We start from the raw sequence: 12,244 nt of genomic DNA on the forward strand, positions 1-12,244 counted from the left end.
ATTATGGGTGACAAAAATCACTGCTTTTTGAACACAAACACACGTAAATAACGCTATTTCAAAACTGTTTGCTCTAAGCACAACATAGTATCTAACAGCCACATGTGCACTTGACTGACGCTAGTTAGAAACTGTTTGGCAACAGTCTCCTGTTCCAATTAAGCAGCACTGTGTCCCATAGAAATGAAGGGAATCCCAGCTAGTTCCTTGATTAATTTGTGTTCTTTAAGAATTGTTCCAATTCTTGTTAGTGAATTGTTAGTGGCTACCCCAATTAACCAGAATCCATTGCATATGAAAAGACTTTAAGTCTATTGAAAGAGCTATTAATTAGAAAAGTGATGCTAAGGATATATTCATGACCATAGTTACATCATCACATATCATGACCAAAAGAATTCCTACCAAAGCATATTGCTAAGTCTACAGGAACAGAGAAGTTTGATGGTAACTTCAACCCCATTTTGAGAACTTTGTCACATGGAATTTAAGTTTTTGTAATCATTTGTAAAAATCACAGCAAAGCTATTGATAGCCAAAAATATGTTTTTCCATTAGAAATCCCTTAGCTCAGGAGAGATGAAATGCCTATGTTACTCCAAAGTTGTTATGGCACAGGTACTATCAACCTTTGTGTATCAAAGTGCATGCTAACATTTACTTCTTTGTGGACTGGTCCAAACTTTAAATTGTGCTCCAAAGTCTGAGATGTCCAACCGAAAGAGTTCCTTACTATTTACCCTTAGTATTTTGAAACCTTAAAGCTGTAGCACAAGGTAGACTCTATATGCCTCAAGGGCAGAACTCCATTCAGATTTTTAATATTTGCTGTCCATGGCTGTGTAATAACCTGTACAACATGGTCCTTCAAGCCACTTTAGAGTTCCAGTTTCTATTATTCAGAAAGGACTCTTGTCAGAAGTTTTTTTTTTGCAGTGAGATCCCACAATTTTACACATTCACTTAATCTTTCAATATTTCTTTACGGTTTAATGCTTCTATCACACTATTTAATATGTTGCCATTTTAGTGTCCTTTCTCATCCTGCTTATCTGACAATTTGACCTTATAAGTACAATAGTTAGAGGTTCAATGCAGATCATTACTGGTCACATCCTGCCAATGTAATACATGTTTGCATTCTCTGCTCTTCAGATGCAGATACGTTTATTTACCAAACGTACATGAAAACACACAGTGAAATGTGTTGTTTAGTGTTAACATAACCCAAGGATGTGCTGGGACAGCCGGTAAGTGTTGCCACACATACTGGTGACAACAGCAGGTACGGAATAAATTGATGTGATGTGACCACTGGTGTACTGAACAAAAAATTTCATCACTAAATCACTAATTTGTCTTCCGTGGCCAAGTTGAGCTCCTAGTCTCTAATAAAGGACATGATCAAACATTTCTTGCAACTCCAGATAAATGCATGACCGTGTTCATGAGTGATTAGTTTGGCCACAAAACAGAAGAAACATAAAAGTGCTTCCATTTATGGGACATTCAATAATTAAGCATCAGGCAGAATAGAGAGTTATTAATAAATGCAAATGGTAATAATGAGTCAGTTATTTGCTCAGAGATTGGAATACGTTCCAAGATCAGACCTGATCTGGTCCACACCTCACATTCACAGTCAACAGGATCTGATTATATCTCTGACTATCATAGGCATTTAAAAACAAATAAAACATTCAGAAAAAGAACAAAATTTAGAAATCTTTTTTTAATTCAATGAAAATTATTGTAAGTCTATTCATTAAAAACTAATAACAAACCACTTAATTTAATTTAATGAAGGGTCAACAACCCTGTTCAAATTAATTCAAAGGAAATGTTGAATATGCAAAGAGTCATCACAGCAAAATCAGGAACAAATTCCCAGACTCAAAGCTGAGTCCAGTATGAAAGCAGGAGGTCAGATACATAGCACATTTTGCAATACTTGCCATGTACTAGTCACAGTCTTCTTCAAATATCACTCTCACTGAAATCTTAACCCTCCCCTCCCCCCTTCTTGAATCTACAAGTAAATTTGTATTTGAGGAAAAGACATGGACCAGGATATCTGAGGGGCTATCAGACAAACAACAACCCTAGCAGATTTCAAACGGTTCAGGACATGTGCCAGAAACAGAAACTCAACTCTCGATCTGCCTTCGGTTTAAACTTCTGGTGCAAACAGAAGTCATCTTTCACATTACTACTTGACTGAGAATAGTCACTGGAACATGGTATGAAATGGAAACTATTATTTGAAGCTATTACTACACAATGAAGCAGTACATAAACACAAATCAGCTGTTTCACTGCACAAAGATATATGCACGTCTCTCCATCCATAACTACAATTTACACAACTTCAGTATATTGCAAACTCAAAGAGCTTTGCAAGAATAAATAAACAATCTGACACACAAGGATATAGTACAAGAGGTACAAATCTTCATTTTTTAAAAACTGTTTCACCTCTCACCAGAGTGGTTATTTTCCTCATGTCCCTGTGCCTAAATAACTTCAAAAAGGTCAAAGCTTGATTGACCTAATATTCATATTATCCATGAGTTTCATAGAATTTTAATGCACAAACATGTTCAAATTACACATTCTACACTCCTTAAAAATAATTGAGGAAGAAAAGCATTGGTGTATATGAACAGTAACAGAAAGGCGAGCGTTACAGATATTTGTATCAAAATGCCAAGAACATCAAGAATAAATTAAATGGGTTCAGCAGTTCTCAACAAGAATTTTATCCAATTATATTTGTCACCCAGGAAAGCAATGATGTTTGTGGTCATACCTTAAATCTTGATCATAATGTCTAAATATATATTTACAAAAATGTTCATTCCTTGCATTAGGAGGGGGAGAATGTTTGTTTGTTTACTTATTTATCTATAGCGATACAGCGCGGAATAGGTCGATCTGGCCCTATGAGCCATGCTGCCCAACAATCCCCTGATTTAATCTTAGCCTAATCATGGGACAATTTACAATGGCCAATTAACCAAACAATCTGTACATCTTTAGACAGTGGGCGGAAACCAGAGCACCCAGAGAAAACCCATGCAGTTACAGGGAGAATGTACCAACTCCTTATAGGCAGCGGCAGGAATGTAAGGACAAGTAGTTGGTTACTCCCCATTTGATGGTTTTAACTAGGACTGGAAGATGTAAGATTTCTACAATATGGAGCAAAGGATTACACAGCAGAATCAGAAACATGGAGATTATGAGAACAATGGGCTGGCAGTAGTGTAGCTTTATTAGTAGACAACAACCAGCCACTTTGTAAATATAATTAGGATTCCTAGATAGAACGTAAAGAACCAAGTTTCTTGGTGTTCACCTGGCCCCTCAACACCAGCTCCATAGCAAAGAAAGCCCAGCAGCGCCTCTACTTCCTGCGAAGGCTGAGGAAAGTCCATCTCCCACCCCCCCATCCTCATCACATTCTACAGGGGTTGTATTGAGAGCATCCTGAGCAGCTGCATCACTGCCTGGTACGGAAATTGCACCATCTTGGATCGCAAGACCCTGCAGTGGATAGTGAGGTCAGCTGAGAAGATCATCGGGGTCTCTCTTCCCGCCATTACGGACAATTACACTACACGCTGCATCTGCAAAGCAAACAGCATTATGAAGGACCCCACGCACCCCTCATACAAACTCTTCTCCCTCCTGCCAGCTGGAAAAAGGCACCGGAGCATTTGGGCTCTCACAACCAGACTATGTAACAGTTTCTTCCCCCAAGCTATCAGACTCCTCAATACCCAGAGACGGGACTGACACCAACTTACTGCCCTCTACTGTGCCTATTGTCTTGTTTATTATTTATTGTAATGCCTGCACTATTTTGTGCACTTTATGCAGTCCTGGGTAGGTCTGTAGTCTAGTGTAGTTTTTTTCTGTGTTGTTTTCATGTAGTTCAGTGTAGTTTTTGTACTGTTTCATGTAACACCATGGTCCTGAAAAACGGTGTCTCGTTTTTACTATGTACTGTACCAGCAGTTATGGTCGAAGTGACAATAAAAAGTGACTTGACTTGAGAACGCAGAACAGCACAATACAGGAATAGTCCCCTCAGCTTACATTGTCAGCACCGAACACAATGCCGAATTAAACTAATTCTCTTTTGCCTATTCAGTACATGATCAGTATCTCTTAATTCCCTGCACATTAATGTGTCTATCACGTCTGCTTCCTTCAATCCCTCGATGGCCTGTTCCATTCACCAATCAAAGCAAAACTTGCCCTGCACATCTCCTTTAAACTTATGGCCTCTCACCTTAAACGCATGCCCTCTAATGCTTGGTACTTTGCCCTGGGGAGAACCATTCTGATTGTCCATCCTATTTCTGCATCTCATAATCTTATAAACATCTTTTGGATCTCCACTCAGCCTCTGGCATCCCAGAGAAAGTAATCCAACTTTGTCCAGGATGGTCTTAATTTAAACTAGATAGTCCACTAAAGCTCAGTTGACATGGTAAAATGTGTCACCAAAAATGGAAAAACATACCTGAAAAGTGAGAAGCCCACTGAAATCGGGGATGTAGATAATTGTCACAGAGTTTTCTACGGGATAGGTTAAGGACTTAATTGGAAGGCCGAGAGACCATAATGGTGTGCAGATGACTTGATTCTGGATGGTGGATGTTGAAGAGTAATAGATTAGGAAAAATCAGTTCCTGGGAGTGAAGCTGATATAGAAAGTTAATGTTGCTGGGCACAGAGGCAGGTCTGAAACAAGGGAAGCTGTAGGATATTTTCCAAATGATACCAACCCGTCTGCAGTCAGGTTAAAGGACTGAAAAAGAAACCAACCTCTTCCTCTTGCCCAGCTATAGGAGCGGTTGACAGTAACGCTTCCTCCATGCTGCAAGGTCTCCAGCTGAAGAGGCCGGAAGTGCAGCTCGGTGTTTCTGACAGAGCTTTTTGATGGTAGAATGTATTTCGGCAGTCCCTTGTAAAACCAAGCACCAGATCTCTTCCAAATCTGTAAAATATGATGAAGGTCAAAAATTTAGCTCTGCTACCAAGTGCTATTATTAAAGGAATCCAATGTAATTCAACATGGTGCAGGATCACGCACTGGGATTTTCATGAAATTGGTTATATTAAGCATTTTAATTAAGCATTTTATGCAAATTAGTTCCGTTCCTGAGTCCGTCTTTAAGTCGGATTTGTACGTAAGTCGGAACAAATATATCCGGTATTATTTAGCATCAATTAGTCAAACGCTTGTCTTAGTATATACTTTACCTTTCTTTGCATATAAAACACTTAAGAAATGTATGTATTCCAATAATTAAACCACTGCATTGCTTAGTAATAATTGTAGCTTTCATCGGGGCAGAGCCTTTCTCACTTTATCCTTTAAAATTGTTCCGATCATTGACCAACTGTAGCCTAACACTTTTCCAATGACCGATGGCTATATTATTTCCACTTTATTTTCAATCGGGATCGCTTCCCGTCAATGGAACAGAAACACTATGGGTGGCGGGTCCTGACCTGCGCCGGCTCTCAAGGTCCACTGAGTCCTAAGGACCACAGTACTGAATTCCCCAGGTGCTAAACTGCACGGCACTGAGACAGGTTAAATGGGACAAGTGGGGGCTGTGCTGGATTTGGTGGATATTGATCCTCCACAATATTCAGCGTGGGAATTTACACTGAAGGTGGCAGTGTTTTTTTTTACGAGGTTGAGTTGCGAGCTCAATATCAACCCGGCACGGATGGTATGGGAGTCACTGGATTGACATCAGCCCGGCACAGATGGTACGTGAGTCACTGGATCAACATCAACCCGGCACAAGAGCGGTCTGTCACTAAATCGAATGCGGGAACCTCCGTTCTCTAGCCCGGTGCTGATCTGACTGTGCCACCAGCCGACCGGAACGGGGGGGGGGGGGGGGGGGGGCGGGGTCAGGGTGAATCTTACTAAGAAAAATTTAAGCCAAATACAAAGTTAAACACTCAACACAGTGTCAACGGCAACGACTTAAAATGGCGGACGGCGTCACAATTCAACTTAAAATGGCGAACAGCGTTCTCCTTCCACAGTTTGTAAGTACGAGTTGTCTGTAAGTCAGACATTCGTAACTCGGGTACTTTCTGTAGTCTAAAATAAACTGAAATCTTGGAATTAAGACTGCTTGTCACTCTTGACTCCCAGAGAAACCCTAAGGATCATTAATTAAACAGAGATCGGAGAGTATCTTACATGGAAGTGCACTAACTCATGTTCAACTTAAGGCAGTATTGTCTACTCTTGCAATCCAGCAAAAAGCCAAGTACATGCAACAGCACCACCCATCTTTGCACTACGGCCAAGGCCAGCAGATGTTCACTCTTGGATTTACAAAAAAAAAACCCATAGAAGACTGTGTTCCAAGACATTCACAATTCTGATCATAAACTGCTGTGGAACTTCTTCACTCCGCAAATGATAGCTGAACCCTTGTTGCCGGGTTGTGAAAGAAGCTCTGTCTTGGAAAGAGAGCTTGATGCAAAACCAATCTGTCACTCATCTCTCTTCTCCATACGGTGTCAATGGAACTTGCAATGAATAAATTAGCTGTTATATGTCTCTAGATAACAACAGTGATGACACTTCAATATCTGACAACAACCTGTTTGTGAATCTAATAAAGGGAATATGAACCATTCAGAAGTGTGTTAATAAAAGTGATTCCTGTATTTACTGGAATCAAACCATGTAAAATATATCTAAAAGCGATTTCCTGGATGTCAGTGTACATTTTTTATGAACTACATCACAATTTCAGCCACCAAAGTTTTAAACTGTCCTGAAGAAGGGTCTCACCCTAAAACATTGACTGCTTACTCTTTTCCAAAGATGCTACCTGACTTGCTGAGGTCCTTGTGGTTGTGATTTGGTAGAATTGTCATAGCTCATTGTCATCACCCTTCAGAAATGATAGCAACATCCGGTACTGTGCATACTGGAAGGACAGCAAGAATCCACAGTAAGTGGCACCTTGCTCCACCACCACGGTGCACTGTTGCAGCCTTAGTCACAATGTCAAAGCAATTAAAGTATGTAGACTTCAACTTTTTATATATTACATTCACTATGAAACTCAAACATTTACCTTTTATTTATTTAGTTTTGTCACAGCCTTTAATAACAATAATTTTTGTTACCCAGACTCCCTGGCTACAAAATACTAATTTTATACAGGTGAAGTCAAATTCCTCGGGAATAATTATTTCAAAATGTCCTAGGTGTTAATTTATAACACTTGAACTTCTTGTTCATTCTATGTGCAAATCCCAACCGTTACTTCACTCGTTGTAAAATTAAGCACAATTAGTGTTTTACATCATTAGGATTGTTGGAATTCTTCCATTTAGCTACTCAGGTATACAGATTCCATAAATGTTACTGGATAGCACAGAACACAGAACCCTAACAGTAGGCAGGTAACAGCAACACACACTGTAAAAGGGAAATTCCACCCTGCAGTGCTCACGGCTGTGAGGACAAACGTCTTGTAAATCACCTTCCTATACTGATTTGAAAAGTCAGGTCCACCAAGATGTAACACTGAGCATCATAGGAAGTCATTCTTACCTGTGGCCATCAAACTTTACAACTCCTCCCTCGGAGTGTCAGACACCCTGTGCCAATAGGCTGGTCCTGGACTTATTCCCACTTGACATGATTAACTTATTATTTAATTATTTATGGTTTTATATTGCTATATTTCTTCACTATTCTTGGTCGGTGTGGCTGTAACGAAACCCGATTTCCCTCGGGATCAATAAAGTATGTCTGTCTGTCAAAGCTTTTCTGCCACTTCTACCACTTGCTTTTTTTCCCCACTTTTCCCCTCCCCTTTCCCTCTTCTTCTATCCCCACTATGACCTCTCAACCTCTTCATCTCACCTGCCTATCACCTCTCCCTGCTTCCTCCCTTTCTCCCATGGTTTATTCTCCTCTCCTATCAGATTCCTTCTTCTCCAGCCCTTTACCTTTTCTACCCACCTACCTACCAGCTCTCCTTTCTCCCATGATCCATTCTCCTCTCCTATCATTCCTTTCTCTCCAGCTCTTTACCTTTCCCACCCACCTGGCTTCACATTCCAGCTTCTCCTCCTTCCCCATCCCACCTTCCACCTTTTTATTCCAACATTTCCCCCTTCCTATCCAGTCCTAATGAAAGATCTCAGCATGAAACATCGACTGTTTATTCATCTCCATAGATGCTGGCTGACCTGCTGAGCTCCTCCAGCATTGTTTTGGATTTCCAGCATTTGCAGAACCTCTTATGTTTAAGATTCAGCTGCTATATTATTCAGCATATATTGGAAGCATAAAATATGGGCATGCTAAAATGGTTTTGAATTATCACCAAATCATATTGTTGTATCCACTCTCTTGAAGTGAATCCCAAGTGGCAACTTAATTGTATTTTTGTTCTACTAGATAAATCTTGAGGAGGTGAATTTATATTGCTATCTAAACCTCGATCCTCATCTTCATTCTGGACTTCAAGATGCATTACTAATTGTTTTCTATAATGAACTGAATCACCATTTACCCGCTCTTGCTCCATGACATACACATTTTACCTTTACCTCTTGGTTGTAAATGCACTGTAAAGTACCACATTAAATATTAGTTCAAATATAGAATTGGAATTGGTTTGCTGTCACATGTACCAAGAAACGGTGAAAAGTTTCACTTGTGTACTGTTCATTCAGATCAAGTCATTACTCATTGAGGGAGAACAAGGGAAAACAATAACAGGATGCAGAATGAAGTGTAACAGCTACAGACAGCATGCAGTGGAAGTAACTATAAGGTGCAAGATCACAATGATGTAGATTGGTGAGGTCAAGAGTCCATTACATCTTACTAGGGAACCATCCAACAGTCTCCTAACACCAGGGTAGAAGCCGTCCTTGAACCTGGTGGTACGTGCATACAGGCTTTTGTATTTTCTGCCTGATTGAAGAGGGGAGAAGAGAGAATGTCTGGGGTGCTTAGGGTCTGCTTTACTGAGACAGTGAGAAGTGCAGAGTCCCTGGAAGGGGAGCCACTTTCTGTGACGTACTGAGCTGTGAACTAAATGATTTAAACAAAATAAATATATGAATATTTTAAAGTTATTTTAAGTAGCAGTAAAAATATGGAAAGCTTGGCTGAATGTGGTCAAGAATATTCACATATAGAACTAATAAAATCTGTCGATCGATTGACCAATGTAGTTCACCTTTGCTGGAGCCAAAATCAACAGGCTGATGATAAAATTCTGCTAGTAACAAAGCAGTTGTCGCTATGCCTCTCTTTAAGTGCACAAAACTGAAGTTCAAAAGATAGGCAGGCAGAACTGTGTATGGTTTATTTTAAATATGGGTTACACTATTTATTATGGCTGAAGATCATATAAAATGCATAAGGCAGCAACTAATGTCATGGATTAAACCAATCACGTTAGAAAATAAAGTTCAGCTGAAATAGATATTTAGTTCCAACAAAACCCCTTCAAATCACAACCTATACAAATGAGGAAGAAAATTAAGTTTTCATGCAAGACGTCATTCTGAATTGAATTTTGTATGAAAGAATTAGTTATATTCTCTCAAATTATCCTAAATGGAAGACAGCTAAATTTGGTAATGACAAAAAGATAGGCAGGAAATTATGTAGGGAACAGAACATTAGGAGATGATAAAGCACTATAGACAGGTGAAGTGGCTGGACAAAGATCTAGCAAATAATGTGGGAAAATGTTTAAATGTCCATTCTAGCAAAACATTAAGCATTTTATTTAAACCATAAAGCTCTGATGTTGGTACATTTGAATACACAATATGTAAAACAGAACAGTCTGTGGCGTGCATCGCCTGGGAGCCTTCCCAGCACTTGGTGAAATTTTCCATTTGTGACATCATGTCAGCGCTCAAAATTTCATAGTTTGGAGGTTTCCTGACTTGGGAATTTTGGATAATGGGTATTCAACCTGTATTATTCTGAGAAGCTCATCTATGTCCAAGTAATAGCGATAATATCACCCACATTAAGAGCATCCTACCCCACACATTGTCAGGTGTTCTGCGCACATTTACCCAAGATGACCTCCTCAGGTAAAGCAAGGTAATTTTTATTTATTGCAGAATTCCCAGTCTGTGGGGTATAATACCTTGAAGCCTATTAAAAATGTGTGGCAGGATTTTATTGCAGAAATCTCTAAATTAAGTAAGGAATTTCACAAACTGTTTACTTCATGAATCGATAATAATGTTGTTGAGGAAAAATGAGGTTGCTTTAAAAAGTTTTGATAACAAAGCTCACTGAGGCATCCTATACTGGCACATATTTCATTCCTTTAGTTTAATTGTACTTTGCACCAAACCATGCCCTTCAGTCATTCTTATCTGCAGGTAAACAAGAGATCTTCTGTCAGGAACCAAAACATACAATAACAATACTGCTTAGATTCAATGAGAAGCTTAGTTATTCATATGTTAGCACACAGACTTGAATACAATAGCACAACTTGCTCTAACTCCAGAAACTGAACCAGAGTTGAAAGGCCACAGAAACATATTGGTCTGGAAACCAATGTAAGCAGTTTTGGGGTTCCTTATCTAAGAATGTATGTGTTAACATTGGAAAGGATCCAGGGGATTCACAAAAATATTATTGGGAATGAAAGGGTTAATGCATGAGGAGCATTTGACGGCTCTTAACCTGTACTCACCGAAGTTTAGAAGGATGTGGGGGAGGTGGGATCTCATGGAAACCTATCGAATTGTTGAAAGACCTAGATACAGTGGACACAGACAGAATACTTCCTTTAGTAAGGGAATCTAGAAACAGAAGGCACTGCCTCAGAATAAAAGACAGACATGAGGAGAATTTTTTTAGCCAGAAGATGGTGAATCTATGGAATTCATTGCCACAGACAGCTGGGTTTATTTAAAGCAGAGGTTGATAGGTTCTTGATTAATAAGGGCATCAACGGTTATGGAGAGAAGGCAAGAGACTGTGATTGAGAGGGATAATAAGTCAGCCATGATGGAATGGCAGAGCAGACACAATGGGCTGATTGGCCTAATCCTGCTCCTGGGTCTTATGGAAACTGAGAAGTGGTTGCAAATTATCTCTGTCAAAATTGCAACTACAGCTTTATGGGGCTCTCAGAGAAAAAATAATGGTTCCATGAAATTCTTTCATGATTCAAGTACAAAAACTGAGACTAAATTTCATGATCCTTGATCCACTGATAAGGATCAGAAGCGTGAGATTTTTTCTGGCCTTGATATTTACTCCACCAGAAGCTATTGATCAGCTCATATGAATAATGATAGGGGGGGGAGAAAAGGTGCCAAATGCCTCATCAAATGCTAAATCTTTTACAGAGGGCTGCAGAATATGCAGAAGAGGAGAGAGGAGCAGAGCCAAAGATCTTCTGAGAATGCAACTTCAATCTTCAAAGCCAGAATTTCAAAGCACAATGAGCAAGAAACAACAGGAACAAATACAGAACAAAAGTGAGATGTTGTTCTACTTTGGATTGAATGCACAGATCAACCATCAAAGTAAAAAGATGTAGAAAGAGCTGGCTAGGAATTGACTGACATCTGTTTAATTCACCCAAATTGTATTCCAGTGCAGAAAGACTTCATAAGATCAGCAAAATGTGATTGTCTTAAATGGGAATTCATCTTACACATTCAACAAAGCTTTGCTGAATTCAAGTTTATTTAATCTTCTTTAGTACAAAAGAAAGAACAGCCTGATTTCATCACCATATGGAAAAAAGTAATTGTTGTAACAAATTAACAACACAATGATGGTATTATCCTTCACACTTGATACCTAATTATGGTAAATTTTTTTCTCTATAATCTTGTCTGCTGATACAAGTAAACATGTTAATGTTTGCACTTGGCTACATTGTTATTTTGCTTTGTAAACTGTACTGCATCAAATATAAAGCCAAAGAAATTTAAAAATCATACTGGATGTCCTATTTGATTTCAGTAAAAATCAACTCATCCATAATTTTAAAATCCAGACACTTAATTGGTGTGAACACACCACTACTGCCACCAAGTGGTTCAATGGTAAGATCTGTTAAAACCTTGGGCATTATAATAGTTGGGATATTCTTATTATCAGAAGAGATCCATTAATATATTTAATTATTAATAACAAATTTCATGAGTTTATTTAGCACACAAACAGAATTCC

At 39.0% G+C, this 12,244-nt stretch overlaps 1 protein-coding gene and 1 long non-coding RNA gene across 7 annotated transcripts in view; one reads left to right on the plus strand and one right to left on the minus strand.

Moving 5' to 3' along the window:
* LOC132395975 (uncharacterized) overlaps positions 1-11,977 on the plus strand; it is a 49,247-nt gene extending 37,270 nt beyond the window's left edge. For both annotated transcript variants that reach the window (XR_009512800.1, XR_009512799.1), the window contains exon 3: positions 11,410-11,977. This is a non-coding gene — a long non-coding RNA (uncharacterized LOC132395975). The remainder of the gene's footprint in view (positions 1-11,409) is intronic.
* LOC132395973 (rab effector Noc2-like) overlaps positions 1-12,244 on the minus strand; it is a 234,463-nt gene that overhangs the window by 56,806 nt on the left and 165,413 nt on the right. For all 5 annotated transcript variants that reach the window (XM_059973219.1, XM_059973221.1, XM_059973217.1 and 2 more), the window contains one exon: positions 4,837-5,008. In XM_059973219.1, coding sequence (XP_059829202.1) covers positions 4,837-5,008 — 172 coding nt within the window. The remainder of the gene's footprint in view (positions 1-4,836; positions 5,009-12,244) is intronic.

Source organism: Hypanus sabinus, chromosome 6 (assembly GCF_030144855.1).
Source record: "Hypanus sabinus isolate sHypSab1 chromosome 6, sHypSab1.hap1, whole genome shotgun sequence".
Lineage (NCBI taxonomy): Eukaryota > Metazoa > Chordata > Chondrichthyes > Myliobatiformes > Dasyatidae > Hypanus > Hypanus sabinus.